Source organism: Centroberyx gerrardi, chromosome 12 (genome assembly GCF_048128805.1).
Source record: "Centroberyx gerrardi isolate f3 chromosome 12, fCenGer3.hap1.cur.20231027, whole genome shotgun sequence".
Taxonomy (NCBI): Eukaryota; Metazoa; Chordata; class Actinopteri; order Beryciformes; family Berycidae; genus Centroberyx; species Centroberyx gerrardi.
Window position 1 is genome coordinate 2,478,427 of NC_136008.1, and position 20,795 is coordinate 2,499,221.

The window sequence follows — 20,795 nt, forward strand, 5'->3', positions numbered from 1 at the left end:
TGAGAAACTCACAACTTACATTTTCTCAGTCCTGATTTTAACCAGCATTCTGCATTGTGGCCCACACTGTGGAATAGATAGGAACATGTGCTGTGAGACATTCTAGACATTGTGGAAGCGGAGAGCATAAAAGCCTGTCTGAAAGCCTGCTGGTGTCACATCTGAATCTGCCCCATGTGACATCAGTGCTGTTACTAAAAGAAATAAAAGAATCATACTAGATTATGGTCTTTACCTGAGTTTGGTTAAGTCACAGTGTGCTTCCTCCAGAGCTTCAGAGATGAGCTTCACTCCAGAGTCTCCTGGGTGGTTGTAGCTCAGATCCAGCTCTCTCAGGTGGGATGGGTTGGACCTCACAGCCGAAGCCAAGAAACCACAACCCTCCTCCGTAATACTACAGAACGACAATCTGTTGAGCAGCAGAGTTTGCCCTTAAGTGTTTGTATCACCACTAGATCACACCTAATACATAAAATGTGTTACTCTCTGATGGATATTCATTCATATCAAAAATGTATGTTGTCACCCTAAAATTGATGACCATGCCTAATTAGTCTGATGACAATAGTTTTGGGCCACAGGATCATGGTGTAGAACTCTGCCCATAGTTCGCAGCAAAAAAACTGCATCAACCGTCCTAATACATGTCGGGCTGCGTCCTGCAAGGGTAAGCCTATAACAAAGCAGAGGCTTTCTCACTGGCTTGTGGGGGCTGTTGCACTGGCCTATTTGAGCATGGGTCTTCAGGCCCCGTCTGGTTTACGTGTACAATCTACCAGAGGTTTGGTTACCTCTTGGGCTCTGTTTAGAGAGGTCTTGATTCAGGATATATGCGCTGCAGCTAGCTGGTCCTCGCCTCTCATGTTTGCAAGGTTTTATAAATTGGATGTCACGGCCCCAACTGTTGCATCATGCTGTTCTGAACGTTGGCTCTGAGGCAGAGCAGTCGGGGTTGTCCAACACCTGAGTGTTGGTGGTCAGTGTTCGAGATAAGCTTTTCTGGCAATACGGGAGTCTCCATATCCCATAGTGAGACACTGAAACAAATGCTATGAAAGAGAATTTTAGGTTACTTGTGTAACCCCAGTTCTCTGAGTAGCATGAGTGAGATGTCTCACCGGACTGCCCTTCTCGCTACTGGGGTGATGCGAGAAGATGTGTGCTTGAATGACGAGTGGCGCAGCATCAGCCCTATATACAGGAGGAGGGTCCTGACGCACACGTCATGACTGCCAGCCACTCAGAGCTGGCGTAGTGGAATAAATGCTTCTGAAGATACACGAGGGGGGCGTAACCCATAGTGAGACATCTCACTCTCTGCTACTCAGAGAACCAGGGTTATGGAAGTAACCTAAAGGTTTCTCTGATGATCCCAAAGGCAATGCCATCTGGAGCTTCAGCTCCTAGCAAGTTCAACCATGGTGACTCGGTGGAGGAGGAGAAAACAGACAAAGTAATACTCATCTACCTATTGGCGGGCTTGGGATTAACAACCCCATGCTGTGAAACACACCTGCTATGGAAACTGATATAATTGCAACCAAGACCAGCCATAGAGCAGACATGAGCCTCAACAATGGCAGTTATGACCACCCCTGGTGAAGGCCTTTGAAAGTAAGCTTTGTGAAAGATAGTCTGCTTCCTTAAAACTAAGATCAAAACAGCACGGCACAGGGAAAGTCAGCACCAAGACTGATACCTCAAGGACTGCTCCGATTGCCAATGAAATGAAGAGATACCATCTTGTCATCCTGGGAATTGCTGACTGCAGATGCACTGACTCTGGGCATAACATGAACAGCAATTAGGGGCCGTGTCCACCAACCGACCTGTTGAACGCTTGAAGCGCTGGTGCTGAGTGCTTTGGCTGCATCAGGTGAGCGTTGGAGCGGGAAGCGCTGAGAAGACGTTAGCCTAGCTAACATTCACTACAAGAACTGGTAGAACTCTGAAGTGACATTGATGAGCGGTGTGCTTCAGAAAAGTTGAAATTGTTTCAACTCGAGAACAGGTCCTGTGCTCACGGCGCTCAGCGCTAAAAAGAGGTGAGGTGCCTGTTTTGGGTCATAGGCGCTGAAAGCGCTACTTTTCCATTGGAATTAATGACAGAACAACACTAGCGCTTTTTTCACAGGTCTTTGGTGGACACGGGGCCTTAATCACATATCCTTCACTCTGGGCATGATATCACTCACATCTATTGAGTTGCTCTCTCAAAATGAAAAGTCAACACCCTGATCGAACGGGAATGCACCTTAAATCCCAGGTTAATCACAGCTTGCCTCTCCTCAAATCTCACCATCATTCAGTGTTGCACTCCAAAGATGAAGAACCTGAGGGGAAAGACCACTGGTATAAACAACTGGTTGTCTCCAAAGTCCCCTAGCATGGCATGCTGCTAGGCATTGGTGACACTAAAGTCAGCAGAGATAACACCAACAGTGAGAGAAGTATGGGCAAGCATTAATCTGGTGAGATGAAAGATAAATGCCATAACCCCAGTGCAAGATAAAACTGGCAATAAGTTAATCACTGAATGGCAGCAAGCAGCACATTGGGTTAAGCACTTTCAGGAAGAGCTCAATAGACCAGAACCCAACAAACCCGCCACTCCTCTCCCAGCTTCAAGTATCTTCAAGATTGACACTCGTCCGTCAGGAGTACCATTAAAGCAATGAAGACTGCCAAAGCAGCTGGCACTGATTCTGTTCAAACTGAGATACTCAAGGCTGACCTATCAACAGCCACTATGGTACTCACTCACTTGATCCAAAGTACTGGGGATCAAAACATCATCTTCAATGAATGGATTAAAGGCCTAATCCTCCTCCAACCTCCAGCAATGTGACAATTGCCAATTCTGTCCATCTCCAGCAAAGTATTGTGTAGCGTCCTCTTGGCCAATTGCGGATATCTGGCTAATACAGCTCCAAAACCAAGATTTGACTTTAGAACACCCTTGTGAAATCAGTGTTGTTATATGTCTCAGAATCCTGGCGAGTGACAAAGGGGGATATGAAAAACATCACTGCCTTCCATAACGGATGCCTGTGAAAGATATAGCAAAATATATAACAATGGCCAATCACCGAAATCAAATGCTATTGTTTGCGCCAGCTTGGTCATATCCTCAAGATGAGCCTAGACCACATCACAAAGAGTGCATTGAGATGGGCACCACCTGGATGGAGGAAAGCAGGATGTCTGAAGAACACCTAACGTAGGACAGTGCAATCTGAGCTGGTGGATGAAACTTCCATGGTGCGAGGCACAACACACAGTGAAATAGCACCAAAGCTGGAGAACAATTGTGGATTAGATGTCATATACCCCACCTGGGGCGAAGATTAGAAGTACTAAACACCAAAACCACAATTATCCTCATTATCTTTTTTTACCCTGTGCTGAATATGAGCATTAGCGAGATATACTTATAAGCTATCAAACTTATACTAACAGTGTCACTAACATCAATAGTATTAAAATTTAAATTACATTTTAATTAATATTAAAATGATACCTGAGGGCTTCCAATTTACAGCGCAAATTTCCCAGTCCAGTGGACAGCAGCTTCACTCCTGAGTCTTCAATGTCGTTGTCACTCAAGTCCAGCTCTCTAAGATGTGAGCGACAGCTCAGGACTGAAGCCAGCTTTTCACAGCACCTCTGGGTGAGACCGCATCGGTTCAGCCTGAAGGGAAACAACAGAGAATGTCCTTGTATGTCACATGTCGTTGCTGTCTGTTGGTAAAAACCGCATTGTGCAATATCAAAACTACATGGTTGTCAACAGCAATATATTCTGTGTGTCATTCCAAAACTTAAAGCACAAGTGGACATATTTGCAAGAGAATATACTCATACTAAATCCTGCAAAAGGATCAAAACTACTTATCTTTGACATCAAACACCTCACTATAAGGATTTAACTTTACAACAGAATACCAGTGTGGACTCAATATTGTACTTATACAGTCATCATCATTGTCAGGTACAGCACTTATTCACCTTAGTGTCTTCAGTCTGCAATATGGGCTCCGGAGTCCAATGCAGAGAAGTTCAATTCCTGAATCTTCTAAGTTGTTGTCACTTAGGTTTAAATCACGCAGTTCACAAGATGTTGAGCTGAGAGTGGAGGACAGCGCCTCACAGCAGCTTCCAGTGAGACTACAATCATTCAGCCTGATAAAGAGAAAGACAACTTCGATTTGCAATTTAAATGTACAATCCATGATGGGTACAACAGATCCACTGATTATTATGAAAACATTATGTACTTTTTAAATGTCTGTTTGTGTCATATCTGAGTGTGTAATGGTGTGTTGTGTTAGAACACACAATTCAAAATATGTTATTGTCACAATGTCAGTGAATGGACTTGAGAGCCTATCAAGGAATAAATATCCAGATGGGTTTCTTGTTTCTCAACATGAGTGAAGTTGTTTATTAAGATGAAGGGGTTAAATGGATAAAGCAAAAAGGACTAATCTTTCAGAATTTAAGACCCGCTAGTATCTCAATAGTAATTGCTCATCTTGAGTGTCAGTCAATCTGTCCCGTGTAGCTCAATGAGCGGACCATGGCACTAACACTGCCAGGTTTAGGGGTTTGATTCCCACTGCAGCTGCCCACTGTAAAACTGTATGCACTCATAGTACCACAAGGTGGGAAAAGTCAAAATGACTAATGAATGATTTGCAGAGATACTTGCATTGCTGATCTGGATGCTTTGACAACTGGTAGGAGCCTCAGAAGACCCTCTTCTGTTTTGGAGTATTTCTTCAAGTCAAACTCCTCCAGCTTCTCCTCTGAGGTCAGCAACACAAAGACCAGAGCTGACCACTGTGCAGGGGAGCAGCGGTCCATCACCGAATCTCGTTCTGAGCCCAAGTAGTTCTGGATCTCCTCCTCCAGAGAGTGGTCATTTAACTCATTCAGACAGTGGAACAGATTGATGCACCTCTCTGGATGTGGATTCTCCCTGATCTTCTCCTTGATGTACATGATGGTTTCCTCAGGACTGTGTGAGCCTCTGGCTTCTACCTGTATCAAGTCTCTGAACAGAGCCTGATTGGACTCCAGAGAGAGTCCGAGGAGGAAACGGAGGAAGAGATCCAGGTGGCCGTTGTCACTTTGTAAGGCTCTATCCACTGCAGCCTTGTGCAGACCGGCTACAGGCGTGGGTTTGGACATCTGAGGCTCGGTCGAGGTGCCGTGTTTGATCATCAGGTTTACACCGTGGATCCTGAACATCAGGTAGACGTACAAAGCTGCGAGAAACTCTTGGATGCTCAGATGCACAAAGCAGAAGACTTTATGACGCAACAAGGGCTCTTCCCTGAAGACCTGAGTGCATACTCCTGAGTAGACAGACGCTTCTCTGACATCGATACCGCAGTTTCTCAGGTCTTCCTCATAGAAGATCAGGTTGCCTTTCTCCAGCTGCTGAAATGCCAACTTCCCAAGTGACATCATGATCTTATTGCTCCTTTGGGAGTCCAATTCCAGCTGTTCTCGGTACTTGAGATGCATCTGTGTGGTCTGAAATGCCAGAAAGTGGATGTACATTTGAGTCAATGTCTTCGGCATTTCTCGTTTTTCTGATTCTGCACACATTTTTCTCAGTACAATGGAAGAAATCCAGCAAAACACTGGCACATGGCACATGATGTAGAGGCTTCTTGTTGACTTTATGTGTGTGATTACTCTTCTTGCTAATTTTACATCATCAATTTTCTTGTTGAAGTATTGCTCCTTCTGTGGGTCATTGAAGCCTTGTACTTCAGTCACCAGGTCAATGTACTGTGGAGGGATGCAGCCGGCTGCAGCAGGTCGGGAGGTTATCCAGAGACGAGCTTTTGGCAGCAGGTTTCCTGAAATGAGGTTTGTCAGCAACACATCCACTGAGGCCGACTGTGTGGCGTCACAACAGCGCTCGTTGCCCTGGAAATCCAGAGGGAGTCGACACTCATCGAGACCATCCAGCACAAACAGAACGCTGTACCTCTCCAGGTCTTTGATTCCAGAGGCTTCCAGCTCGATAGAGAGGTCACACAGTTCCATCAAACTTCTTTTTTCCATTTTTAGCAAATTCAACTCCCTGAAAGGAAGTGAAAACAGGAGCTGGATGTCTTGATTGGCGTTCTCCTCCGACCAGTCCAGCATGAACTTCTGTGTTAACATGGTTTTGCCGATGCCAGCTATTCCCTTGGTGAGCACCGTTCTGATTGGTTTGGCTTGTCTGGGTAAAGGCCTGAAGATGTCCTCACACTTGATTGGAGTTTCCAAAGTCCTTGGTCTGTTGAAGGCTGTCTCAATCTCTCTCACCTCATGTTCATTATTGATCTCTCCGCTGTCTCCCTCGATGACATGAAGCTCTGTATAGATCTTTTTGAGAGGTAATGCGTGTCGTTGCTTAGTTATCTCTCCCAACAAGGACTCATATTTCCTCTTTAGGGAAGCTTTTAGTTTCCGTTGGTACATGATAAGTTCTCCGTAATGATCTAACAACACAGAAATTTGTCTCATTAATAACAACCCCAATAAATTGTTTTTTCTTAACCCTAATGTGTCCCGTCAATCAGCATGAAAATGCACAAGCTTTACTCAAACAACAATAACCTTTGGTGGATTGTCTTGTTGTAAACACTAGAAGAACCTACACTTGTGGCTTGTTAAAATAACATTTGTGCAGGTATAATAACAGGATCAAAAACAGTCCAATCAAAGTTGCACAGTCTGCTGATAAAGTCCCCAGTTTGACTGCTATAAAAGTACTGCATCTTTGTGTATAGAGATCAGTTTTTCTCTTTTAGTAGTACTTGATATTTAGCTGTGTGCTGAAAAAACAAATGTTCAACATATCTACAATCAAAAATGGCTTCACTATGTGGTAAAATGTGAAAGTAGTGAGAAATTTACAGAACTTTCTAAGGTGGCTTTCACACCACCAGCATCGTTTGGTCCGGACTTTAGGACCTTTTTGCTAAGTTCGGATCATTTTGACTGGTGTGAACGCACCATGCGGACTCGGGTGCGGACCAAAATCTTGCAAAAGGTTTGCCAAAAATCGGCAGTCTTGGTCCTCTTCCATTCGGACCGTGGTGCAGATCATTTCGGTGTGAAAGCAACTTTGATAAAGTCAAAACCAAAGAAAGGAAATGACAATAAAAAAATAAATACAGTAGCAGTACCGGTGGTTGTACCTGTTTTAGGAGCTTGAAGTACTGGCTCGGTTCGTTTTATAACCAAAGTTTTCCGGCTGGGCGGTATTTGGACCTTCGGGCCAATCACAATGCTTAAAAACAGAAAACTCCACTCAACCGGGATGCCGGGCGACATTAAACAAACGCTCCATCAAATGACAGACAGACAGTTTAACCTGAGCCACGGAGCTGACAGGTTGTGTTATGAAAATGTACAGAAAGAAGAATCTAGAGATTCTTTCCTATTTTCAACCCAATGTGAGTGATAAAACAATGTGTTCAAGTGAATTTAACTTGTTTCTATGAAACAGCTCCGTTATAAGCGAAGCTGCTGCTGTATTTCTGCCATCTATCCGTCAGTAATTCTGTCTGTTTTCTGACGGATCAGTGTGGCCGCAGCTGGTGCAATTCAAGCCCCTGTTCCCGGGGGCTTGAATTCAACACACGCATCGTGGGCCTGTACAGGATCTGTACTAGTTTTCACTTCCACCAAGATATCTGTCCAACAGGTCCGCTTGATATTATAGTCGGTGTGAAACGAACCGGACCAACACAATGTAACAACCTAGCGAACTCTGGTTCGGACTTTGCGGTGTGAAAGCGCCCAGAGACCCTAATTGGACCCAGTGTTTCAGAAGAATAATCACTGGTTTGTAAACACAATTTCAGTATTGTGTTGGTATGGGAGGGTTACAGACTTAAACAAGTATTGTATAAAGGGAGTACAACAAAAGGCTAACTTCACTGGGCATCAATTGGCAGCTACAGTCAGCTCCCCTAACACGCACAAACTCCCCAAGAGAAGATACAATCTCTTACTTTGCTCAAGCGTGTCAGCAAGTTCATTCTTGTTCATGGTCTTCAAAATATGGAGGGCGATCTTCAGAGCTGCTTCATTTGTTTCAGCGTCGGACTCAACCGGCTCATCATCATCCACTTCCTCCTGTTCTTCCTCAGACAATTCTTTGTGCTTCTCAGTAAGGACCTTCTTATGTCCTCTCAGAGCTTGCTTTAGGAAAGCCATGGCTTTGGTTTCAAACACCTGATATAGACCAAGAATTGTTTTATTTTATTATAAGACATTTTAATGTAACAGTATCTTATTCTAGGAGGTACAACACTAACGTTTAACTAAGGTTTAACACTAACACTGGCTACTCCACAAGTTTTTGGGTAAAGTGCAGTGAAACTCTAGTGAGATGTATTGGCGTGTATGTCTACATACAGCAAAACAACGTAATGTAAATCTTGCCATGAGGCCTTTTATCTTAAGCAAGGGAAATTAATTCCTAAATTACAATAAGCAACAGTAATTCACTCATAGTTATAGTCATAATTTGCTCGTAGTTTCCTACTCTTAACTACTCTGTGGAAGAGAAGATGCCATCTCAGTGACTCACTGAAACTTTGATAGTGAACAATAAATAATTATCTATACTGATTAGTACATTACAATTACAGTACACATTACAGTACAATAAATAAAACTGCCCACCTTTAATGTGTCCTGGTCTTGTTCACCACATGGTGTAGTCCAATCACTGAAAAAACACATAAAACTTAGAGTGGCACAAAATACATTTTCAACCAGAGCAAAGTTTGCCTTGTTAAATGAGGTAAATATTCAACATACTGCACACTGAAATGTATCTTTAGCCCTGTCTGGACAGGATTAGTACTACAGTGTGGGTATTGTAATTATTTTAATGAAGAATTAGCACAGGATGACTCTATTACAATAGTATTCCATGCACTACTTTTCAACATAGAAACAAATCTTTTATCACTTTGTATTACATCTATTGGACTCATCTTCTGTATCAACATCTTGAGCAATTTACCAATACACAAATTATGTTACAATCTTTTGTGCCAAAATCTAAATTGAGCATTCATACAGAAGCCCAATTCAGATTGTCAAAAGAACGATGTACTAACCCACAAAAGGTGATTACTGAGGACAGAGACAGGCTCAGAGTTCCCTGTTTACTCACCTAGTGCAGCTAGGGAAGAAGATATGGACTAGCTTATCTCTGTTGTGTTTTAACTGGACCAGTAACACACAATAATGCCCTCAAGGGCCTTCTTCACTGTGATTTTGGGTATGAAGGTGATGTGGTTGTTTTGAACGCAGACTACCTGAAGTCAGACAGATCTTCTTCTCTGAAGTTGGGAGTATATTCCATAGACTTGCTACTTTTTAGGGACAAACAGCTGGGAGAAGGCGATGCTGTTCCTTTCTCTGGAGTGCTGTTAGATGAGAACAGAGATTTAGACAAAAAGAAAGATGACACAGCTGTTAGTTAACAGTCTTAGTGTGGCTCAGTGGGTAGAGCAAGGCACTAACACTGCAGGGTTTGGGGTTTGATTCCCACTGAGGCCACTCATGCTAAAAACAAATGTCTGCATGTCTGGAACTGTAAGATGCTGTGAAAGAAATTCAAATGTTACTGTTTTTATATCGTGATATGATCAAGGATGTTTAATGAAGACACTGTAAAATTTAGATTTCATCTTAGTGGCTATATTAAAGTTATTGCATTTTGGAAAAATCTTTAAATCCCTTACACTCATTTAAAGCTGCACTAGCCCAGATCTTTATGTAAAAATCCAAAAGTGAGGAAGAAGAAGAGGAGAACGTCCCATACAGCCCTATCTGAGATGCTGCATGTAAACCTGATTTGCCTAAAAATTAAAGGGCCCCTATTATATATTAACATTTCCCCTAGTTATATACATATTTATATCACATTGTTCAAATGTGATTTTGAGTGTTTAAAATTATTTTTTTCCAGTCAGTTTCAGACTAACTCCAGGAAACGCATCACAACTGGACTCTGTCCTGATTGGCTCCCTCACTAAAGAATGACTGAAATCCGCCCAATCAGGTATCTCTGTTGCTGATTGCAGCTTTAATTAAATTCTACCAGGTGGTCTAACAATCTTACTTTGTTCCTGAAGGTCCGGGTTCATTGCTGAAGTCTGGATTAAGTTCTTTTCTGGAGTGGTCGCTCTGCATTGATGTGCAGCTGCCTGCTGGAGACACTGATCCTCTCTCCTCTTCACTCATCTTCTGTACTTCAGTCAATCTATAAGGTGGATTGGTAACATTGTACACCGGAAAAACAACAAACATGTCTACAATGTACCTGCACACACACACACACACACACACACACACACACACACACACACACACACACACCGCACAAATACCGTTCACTCAGCTTTCTTCCCAGTGTCAGGTCCATCTGGATGGCTCCTTTTCCTCTTGGAGGTTTTACCTCGGTGACTCATTTCTCCTCCAGTGTTTCTACAGAGAACAGCAGTGAAGTCTGCAGTCAGTCTCTGGTTTGAGCAACAGTCTCATAACAGTTTGTGAAATGGACAGGAACAATGTTCAGATCTCCCCCCCCCCACCCCCTTCCTTTCCACCGTCAAACTGCTTCCTGTCTGTAGTCCTGTCTCCTCCTGATCCTTTCCTGCTGGGGAAACTCATTTCTAACACTTTTCCTGGAAGAGACAGGCTGCAAAGTTTTTGTGTTCATTTATCCCTTATTAATTTTATAGCCTTCAATTTACCTCATTAAGTCATTAAGGCACTTTCATCATGCATACAACATAATCTGATCTTTTATTACATCTATTTTAAGTTTCACTCCAGATTTAATGTAATGATTCCACTCAGTATTCTGATATGTGTGTTGTTATGCACACAGCAATACTTTATTACTTTTATCCAAACATGCCTGTCTGTCTCTGGCTTGCTGCAGCTCGTGCAGCAGTTTACAAGCTTCAGCATTAGTTAGATTTGATGATACATCCTACTATCCTACTATAAATGGGGAAGTCTCTGTCCGTCCGTCCGCATCCATTTTGCTCCTCAACGGGTTGGCCAATCAATCTGAAACTTCTTTACAAGGAACTTAAAATGTTTCACGCCACGACGTTTAAAGCTTTAAACTTAAAAAAAGAAATACAATCTTGAAATGAAAACATAATCAAAACCGAACAGAAATCCTAATTATTATTTCTATGAATGTTTGATCCATGGAGAACAGAGACTGTTTTCCCTCAGAAACAACCAAACCACTTCAGTTTCCACCTGTTAGTTTCTCTCAGTAAAGTTCCACTAATCTGATTTACAGTCATTTACCTGTTTTGATATGAAAATTCACCTCCGATGTTCCGTTGAGAAATGCGTCGATCTGACCTGAAGAAACAAGTGGCGCAGTTACTAAACTTCACACTTTACTTTCACTTTGTTGTTTCTGCACACAGGATCCACCTACTGGTCTGAGTGTGTTTCAGTCTCTGATCAAAGTGCATTTATTTTAAATGAGGAACCTGTTGCATGTACTGAATTTATTCTATTTATTGATAATGATGCAGAAACTAAAGCCAGTGTCTTCACCAGCAGTTTTCATGATGGAAATATTTCATCAGTTAATCAGAGCTGAAATGAAACTTTATCTTGTAAAACTCTAATGAACTCTAATGTACTCCGTTTCAAAATATTCTGATAAGATTTTAGTAATTGGTTTGGATTAAACCTGAATTATTAATATTTTAGAAGTGATCAAGGGCGTAGCGGACACGGGAAAAATGCTCTCTCTCTCTCTCTCTCTCTTTTCTTAAGGGAAACAATAATACTTGTATGATAGCGGTTTGCACTTGTATTTGTCAATTTCATTCCTCCTTTCCCTTCACTCTGCTGCCGTTTCTAATATCATTAAGTAATTTCCAATAATAAGTGTGCTTACAGTATTTCTATAATAACTCAGCCCTATAGTCCTGTAACTGCTTTAGGCCCGGATCTACTAAAGAAGAGGTTTGGTCTAATTGCATATGCATTTGTGGGTGTACCAAGGCTGAGGCGCAAAATAAAGGGAGGGATTTATGGAAATTGGTAGTGATTTATCAAGAGGCGGTGGCCGTTATCACCTGCTGATTGCGCACGGAATTTAAGACCTAGGAAAAGCATGTCTTATCATTTTGGCATAGGATAGCTCTGCTGAAACTGTCTCTGGATCCGGTCTAAGATCAAAGTGACAGTCATCTACACAGCATAACATGCAGTCATTAGATCGCAGGGTTTCAACGACTTAAAAATGTACAATTTAAGCCTCATTGGCAGAGTAGCAGAATACGCACTCAATATTCAGACTATTACCTAAATATAAAAAAAAGAAAAGTTGCACGCTCTTCTCTGGAGCGTGCAACTTTCTCTTTGCTGACACTAAGGAGAGGCGCAGAAACACGTCTGGGTGCTTCACTTAGACTAGATCATGGCCATGAATATTATGCTCAACAAATAAGACGGGCTGTAGACTTTAGTTTGTGTAGTATATACTATCTTATGATGAATAGGCCTATAATACTGTGAGTTATTTGAAATCTGTTGATTTATGGTTGTGAAAATCGAATGGGAGAGGATCTTTCAATAAATAATTCAATAAAAATCGTCTTACTCCTGAACAATCTGTCCCCCTCACTTCTGAAATGATGGCTACGCCCCTGGAAGTGATAAATGACTCTGTGATCATTCAGATTGGGATTGATGAAGAGCTTCATGAAGAACCAAGAAACTGTGATGCAGCTGAAATATGAAAATAGTTTAGTTTTGAATTATCATTTTTGCCAAACAATGGGAAATTTTGTCTTTTAGTTCTTATGGATTGCATCGATAAGTGAATAAAAGCAACATACAAACTGTCTGTACACTTTTCATGTTTTTCTCTCATTTCTCTTCGACCCAACATGATGTAACACCATCTGTCCACCAGGTGGCAGGAGAGAGTCTGGACTCTGGATCTGGTTTGATCAAGAGGATTAAAAGGATCCAGTCTGATAAATTTGGTCAGAGAATCTGTCCGGTTCTGATCTAGATACAAAGTTTTGGTAACTCTTCAGATTAGGGAACATATTAACCATTAACTTTGGGATTTCCCTCAATAGTTTAATAATTTCTCTCAGTAATAAGTGACACTGGCACTTTATAAACTCTATAAGCCCCAAACTGATCAAAACATGAGAGTCCAACTCATGTTCAACAACTTCCTCTCTGACTGCTGTAAACACTGATTAGGAGGGAAAACTCACAGTTAATGGGCTATACTTGTAGAATACAGTAGTGCAGAATAAGGTGCTAATAAGTGGTTTGTAATGACTAATAATGAATCAATACACTACTAATATGCATGTTAAGTTCAGTGTTAAGGTCAAAGGTCACATCACTCTACAGTTGTGGATTCTTCCTCAACCAGAAATGTGAACTCCCTCGCAAAATGTGAAGTCATTTGTGGATCAGGAATAGTTAGTTTTACTTTTCTGGATTTTTTTTGTATAATTCGCAAACTTCACAATACCTCAGAAATAATTAGATTTAATTAATTTTCCACCCTTTTCCACTCGAAAGAAACCCTGAAAAACGCCTTAACAAATCAAAAAGGCAACTGGTTAAACTGAACAGCAGCAAAACAAAACAAAAATCACAGCCAAAAGTTTCAGTCAAAACCTCATACAGCAGAACAGTGTGTGTGAAAATAAAGCTCCAACTATTCAAAATGTAAAACTGTATGAGAATCCAGATTCAAAGATGTTTCTGTCATTTTGTCTACAGCAAGACTGTCATGTAGATTATTTTGCATCACAAATGTCAAACCACATAAAGACTATTTTGTTCAAAAGGTAAATTTTAATCTGTAAGCAAATGATTCAGCACAATTCAGTTGAAGTGTTTCTTTGTTCCAAAAAGATCCAGCTGTTTACGGAGCGAAAAACCTCCTCCTCATGCAAGATGTCAACACTGTGTGTGTGTGTGTGTGTGTGTGTGTGTGTGTGTGAGAGAGAGAGAGAGAGAGAGAGAGAGAGAGAGAGAGAGAGAGAGAGGATTTCATCACTAAAATCTACTGACTTCATCTGAATTTAAATTTAACATGTTAACTGGTAGGAGAATACATTTACTGAGAACTGTTCTTTTTTTGTTATGTATTTATTTATGTATTTATATAATTTGACAGGGACAATGCAAATGAACACAGTGCCACTTCAGCTGGTTACAAACAAGCTGCTGCAGCTGAAGTTCTGCAGACAGAGATTAGAGCTGCTGCTAGTTTACAACTCCTGACCCTAGTTTGGCTTTTCTTAAGAGAAAAAAGAAAAAAAAAAGAAGAAAATCAAGGTTACACTCAATTATAGAATATTATTTAAAGAAAGAAAAATGAAAAACAACAACAAAAGAAGCAAATAATAAAATAATCAAGTCATTATTGATGATTTAAAATACATACCATGCCAAACCATTGAACCATTGAATTTTGTCCTTAAATTCTTATGGATTTTATCATTGTGCAGATGAAGTGAATAAAAGCAAAATACAAACTGTCTTCACACTTTTCATGTTTTTCTCTCATTTCTTTCCAACCCAACATGTTGTAATTATTTCATTCCATTATTTTCAAAGCTTGGTTATACAAAGATGCAAAAGGCTTAATTGTAGACCTAAATGAGACTATTGGTGCCTCATTTATAAAAGAAAAAATCTTTGACTGTGACTCCTCACTTCCATAATACAAATATTTCAAAGAATAAGATAAAGCAAATTCTAGCCACAGCCTTCACACAGGATAACAGATATAGTTATAGATAGATATAGTTTTAGCTTTTAGCACGTCTGCTGCAGCTTTCTGTCTCGTTAAATCCTCGACTCTCACTCATCATCTTCTTCAGTTGATGAGCTGCAAGGAAACATATGAAGGAGTGTTAAGTAATCAATTACCTTTATCGACCTCTGTTGGCGACCAGTGGGAACTGCAACTACACTGACATTTGGGACGTAAAGCGAGTTGTGAAAGCCAGAAACCTCAGCAGCTGGACCGTAAAAGCCGAGTCACTGGTATTGATCAACAATACTATACAGATACATGATGTTTATTTTAAAAACCTGAATTAATAAGTTTAAGTGTCACATTCTAAACGTAAAACTTGAGATACCTCTTTGTGTACACACTTTAAAAAGACAAACTGTTCTCTTCCCACTGGAGCCGCTCCTGCTAAAATCAGACTCACACTGAAGAGTCGGTTTCCTAAATGCTACACAATGTTTATAAAAATGATTCAAAATAACTGAATAAATAAATATAGATGGTTGCACACTTCTCTCCAGACAAAATATACTTCTTCAGGGTGTCATGACAATAAAAGCTTAAATAGAAACAGGTGTCTATTATTAGTGACGTCATATGACCAGCACCCAATGCTCCTTGATAACAAACTAGATTTATTTCACAGTAAGCAATGACATTTTTAAACCAACAGAAATAATACAGTACTGTGCAACAGCCTTAGGCACAAAATGCAAATAAATAATAAAATGAAAAGTTTCTAAATATAAAAAAAATGCCCATAAAGAGCAGTCTGCTGACACTAATGTAGAAAACAAATAAACTTCTAAGACAAAATTTATATTAAAAAAAATCTTGAAGCCTAAGGCTTTTGCACAGTACTGTATGTGCTACATCTTTTTCAAGATGCTATAACAAGAGTGGGTCCTTTACAATTTACATATTTAAAAAAAACTTTCTGGCAAGAAAGGTCAGATTAGAGTAATTTTGAATTACAAACAAACAACATACACACACACTAAGAGGAACACATTTGTTTACTGATGTCGCCTTACAGGATTTCTGGGTAATGAAGTCATTCAAATAATTAAACTCTCTAAAGTTCTCTCTAAATTGTTGAGTGCAGCTTTAATCTTCTCTCTGTTCTATCAGGTGGGCTAACAGTAGAACCAGTGGTCTTACTTTGGTCCTGAAGGTCTGGGTTCAATGCTGAAGTCTGGATTGTCGCGTTTGGAGCGGCCACGCTGTGCATCACTGCTGCCTGATGGAGACACTGATCCTCTCTCCTCTTTACTCTTCTTCTGGTCTTCAGTCAGTCCATCATATAGATCACTGTACACCAGAAAGACAACAACCACTTCGACAATGTACCTGTACACACAGTAGTGCAGCTAGGGAACAAGATATGGACTAGCTTATCTCTGTTGTGTTTTAACTGGACCAGTAACACCCAGTAATGCCTCAAGGGCCTTCTTCACTGTGATGTTGGGTATGAAGGTGATGTGGTTGTTTTGAAGGCAGAATACCTGAAGTTAGGCAGAAGTTCTTCTTTGGAGCTGAGACGAGTTAGACTCCATTCTTGTGACCGACAGATGTGAGAATCCGATGCTTTTATTTCCTCCAGACTGCTGTTAACAGATAAGAAAAGAGATTTAGACAAAAAGAAAGGTGACACAGATACACTACCAGTCAAAAGTTTGGACACACCACATTTTTCTTTATTTTTATTATTTTCCACATTTTAGAATAATAGTAAAGACATCGAAACTATGAAATAACACAAATGGAATCATGCAGTGACCAAAAAAGTGTTAAACAAATCAAAACTATCTTATATTTTAGATTCTTTAAAGCAGCCGCCCTTTGCCTTGATGGAAAGGCAAAAGGCTTTGGAAAGAAATTCATACATAGGATCAACTTCACTGTTTATATTTGTCTAAGAAACTCATTTCAAGCATTTAAGCAGAAGCCTTTAGATCAAAATGGCTTTAAGAGAATGTCACATTTGTTTACTGACGACACCTTACAGGATTTCTGGGTAATGAAGTCCCTCAAAAACTTCGGACAGTTATCTCTAAGTTGCTGAGTGCAGCTTTAATGAGTTCTATCAGGTGGACTAACAGTCAAGCCAGTTGTCTCACTTTGTTCCTGAAGGTCTGGTTTCAATGCTCACACACACATACACACACCAGAAAACAACAACAAACATGTCTACAATGTACCTGTACACACACACACATGCACACGCACACACACACACACGCACACACACAGTTCACTCACCTAGCTCCCTCCTCAGCGTCAGGTCCACCTGGAGAGCTCTCGTTCCTCTTGGAGGTTTCATCTTGATTGGGACTCCTTTCTCCTCCAGTGTTTCTACAGAGAACAGCAGTGAAGTCGACAGTCAGTCTCTGCTTTGAGCAACATAACAGTTCATGAAATGAGCCTGAACTCTGAAGCTCAGATCAGGAACACAGTTCAGATCAGCTTCCTCCTCCAGTAAAAGATTATGTGCCAACAGCAGGAACCGGACTGGACATTTTCACCTGTTGGTCTCATGAAAAGGTTAGCTAACGCTTCAGTTTAGCTCATCCGCTGTCCGTGTGAGCTAGCATGTGTGGGGAAAACTTCCAGAGCTCTACGGAGTAGAGTGACCAAAAAAGTGTTAAACAAATCAAAACTATCTTATATTTTAGATTCTTTAAAGTAGCCGCCCTTTGCCTTGATGGAAAGACAAAGGCTTTGGAAAGAAATTCATACATAGGATCAACTTCACTATTTATATTTGACTAAGAAACTCATTTCAAGCATTTAAGCAGAAGCCTTTAGATCAGAATGGCTTTAAGAGAATGAAAAACATCAGTCAGGTGGTCCAGACTGTGGACTGGTAGTGTATTAACAGTCTTAGTGTGGCTCAGTGGGTAGAGCAAGGCACTAACACTGCAGGGTTTGGGGTTTGATTCCCACTGAGGCCGCTCATGCTAAAAACAAATGTCTGCATGTGTGGTGCTGTAAGGTGATGTGAAAGAAATTCAGATGTTTCTGTGTTTATATTGTGATATGATCAAGGATGTTTAATGAAGACACTGTAAAATTCTGATTTCATCTCAGTAGCGAGGATTAAAGTTATTGCATTTTGGAAAAATCCATCCATTTTAGAAGCAGATTCAGATTCGCTCCAAGTCCCATTTTACAAACAATCAGTGATTCCTCGACTCATCAGAGTTTACAGATAGTGCTGCTGGAACCATCAAAATGTTTTTACAGTTATCATGTGAATGTTGTTTCTGGCTTACATAATGCTGAGGAATGTCTATTTTGGATGAGCAGTTGTATTGGTGAGCAAAAATCCAAAAGTGAGGAAGAAGAAGATCTGAGACGCTGTAGATTCGCCTCATTTCCCAAGATTAAAGGGCCTCTATTATATATGAACTTCCGCCCTATTTATGCACATATATGATCAAAGACGTTTAAAGCTGCACTAAGCAATTTTCCGACCACTAGAGGGTGACAGAAGCAGCTGGACTACGGAGGCCCCAAAGGACAAATCCAGCGAAAGTCTGTGCATAAATGCTAATTGCTAAGCTAACTGTACCTACGGAGAAGTGTCACCAGTTACCAGTCTCACTTTGACAGATCTTTCTCCTGCTGAAGGTCACATGTCCCACAATGACAAGTGAAGAGGCAGGTAGCAAGTTTACTAGTTTAACAAGGTTACTAGTTTAACAAGTTTACTAGTTTAACAAGTTTACTAGTTTAACAAGTTTACTCGCTCGCTTCATCAATTCCGCCATTACGACAATTTTTTTCAGGAATGGGAGGGGGTAAGCAGCGAGGGAGGAGACAAGCTAGTTTAAAAAAAAAAAAAGAAAAGCTACTGAATGTAGCGGGAGGAGCTTCGTTCAGGAGCGGAACTTGACAACAAGCTTTAGAAAAGAGCTGAAAACAGCAACACAGCTGGATATCTGTTTATATCATTCTCAGTGAATCTCAATGAAATCTCCACATCGCGCACACGGGTTCAGGATTGGTTAGGTCTGATATTGCTTATTGCAGGTTTAAAAATCACAGTTCAAATGTGATTTTGTTTGAGTGGCCAAATTTAAAGTTTTTGCACTTTTCATCCGCACATGGACCGAGTTTCCCTGGTCGCTCAGGTCTGGAGGAGATGAACAGACTTCCAGTGACTTGATGATCGTGTTGCTTGCAGTGTGAACACAGTTATGCTCAAGCTTATCAGCTAGTGATGCTTGGAGAACAGTTGCGTAAGCTCTGAAGTCATGTAGTTTAATTTTTTCTGTTTATTTTGAATGAATGCTACCTAATTAGCGCTTGCTAGCTAGCTATGTTCTCCATGTTGTATCAGCTGAGTCGCTCACAGTGTGAAGGCAGGCTCAGAGTTCCCTGTTTACTCACCTGCAGCTAGGGAACAAGATATGGACTAGCTTATCTCTGTTGTGTTTTAACTGGACCAGTAACGCCAAATAATGCCTCAAGGGCCTTTTTCACTGTGATGTTGGGTATGAAGGTGATGTGGTTGCTTTGAAGGTACCTGAAGTCAGACAGATCCTCTTCTTCAGAGCTGAGATGAAGACTTTTACCACATTTTAGACAGAGAGAATCCAATGCTTTTGTTCTTTTTTCCTCTCGAAATGCTTTTTTTTCCTCTCGAAATGCTTTTTCTTCCTCTCGAAATGCTTTTTTTCCCTCTCGAAATGCTTTTTCTTCCTCTTGAAATGCTTTTTTTCCCTCTCGAAATGCTTTTTCTTCCTCTTGCAATGCTTTTTTTTCCTCTCGAAATGCTTTTTCTTCCTCTTGAAATGCTTTTTTTTCCTCTCGAAATGCTTTTTCTTCCTCTTGCAATGCTTTTCTGTCCTCTCTTAACTGATTGGTGAGAGAATCTGATGCTGTTCTTGCCTCCGGAGTGCTGTTAACAGAAAAGAGAAAAGAGATTTAGACAAAAGAAAGGTGACACAGATACACTACCAGTCAAAAGTTTGGACACTATTTTTACTACATTTTTACTATTTTCCGTATTTTAGAGATATCAAAACTATGAAGTAAAAACTGTCTTATATTTTAGATTCTTTAAAGTAGTCGCCCTTTGCCTTGATGGAAAGGCAAAGGTTATGCATGCATAAGCCTTCAGATCAAAAGATGCGTTCCAAGTCTCATTTTACAAACAATCAGTGATTCCTCGACTCATCAGAGTTTACAGATAGTGCTGCTGGAACCATCAAAATGTTTTTACAATCATCATGTGAATGTTGTTTCTGGCTTAAAAATTCCTGAGGAATGTCTATTTTGGATGAGCAGTTGTACTGTTGAGCAGTAGGGCTGCAACTAACGATTATTTTCATTGTCGATTAATCTGTTGATTATTTTCTCGATTAATCGATTAGTTGTTTGTCGATTAGTTGTTCTATAAAATGTCAGAAAATGGTGAAAATATCAATCAGTGTTTCCCAAAGCCCAAGATGACGTCCTCAAACGTCTTGTTTTGTCCACAACCCAAAGATATTCAGTTTACTGTCATAGAGGAGTAAAGAAACCAGAAAATATTCACATTTAAGAAGCTGGAATCAGAGAATTTTGACTTATCTTTCTTAAAAAATTACTCAAACCGATTAATCGATTATCAAAATAGTTGGCGATTAATTTAATGGTTGACAACTAATCGATTAATCGATTAATCGTTGCAGCTCTATTGAGCAGTGACCAGTGTTTATTCCCTTCCCATCGTCTCTCCTTGGTCTCCACACTGCTACCTCTGCTTGATGAAGACAATGCTCTCCTCGTCTCTAATGTAACAGTAAAGGGAGGAACAACTAAATGACAGAACAGAGATTTTCCCCTGACACTCATTTAAAGCGGCACTAGCCCAGATCTTTATGTACAAATCCAAAAGTGAGGAAGAGAAGAGAAGAGCGTCCCATACAGCCCATGTGGTTTGATTTTTTCTGTT

At 40.5% G+C, this 20,795-nt stretch overlaps 1 protein-coding gene across 5 annotated transcripts in view; it reads right to left on the reverse strand.

The window, feature by feature from the left end:
• Positions 1–20,795, reverse strand: part of LOC139922797 (NACHT, LRR and PYD domains-containing protein 3-like) — a 40,708-nt gene that overhangs the window by 4,547 nt on the left and 15,366 nt on the right. Inside the window, exons 1-11 of one of the 5 annotated variants that reach the window (XM_078287402.1) lie at positions 11,362–11,469; positions 10,422–10,518; positions 10,154–10,294; positions 9,345–9,455; positions 8,701–8,746; positions 8,025–8,247; positions 4,712–6,503; positions 4,009–4,182; positions 3,521–3,691; positions 236–409; positions 20–66 (exon numbers count right to left, since the gene is read on the reverse strand). In XM_078287402.1, the coding sequence (XP_078143528.1) occupies positions 20–66; positions 236–409; positions 3,521–3,691; positions 4,009–4,182; positions 4,712–6,503; positions 8,025–8,247; positions 8,701–8,746; positions 9,345–9,455; positions 10,154–10,294; positions 10,422–10,456 (2,914 nt within the window). In that variant the 5' untranslated portion in view covers positions 10,457–10,518; positions 11,362–11,469. Of the gene's footprint in view, positions 1–19; positions 67–235; positions 410–3,520; positions 3,692–4,008; positions 4,183–4,711; positions 6,504–8,024; positions 8,248–8,700; positions 8,747–9,344; positions 9,456–10,153; positions 10,295–10,415; positions 10,519–11,361; positions 11,470–16,012; positions 16,157–20,795 lie in introns of those variants that run through there. The other 4 variants (XM_078287403.1, XM_078287401.1, XM_078287405.1 and 1 more) reach the window with 4 other exon arrangements.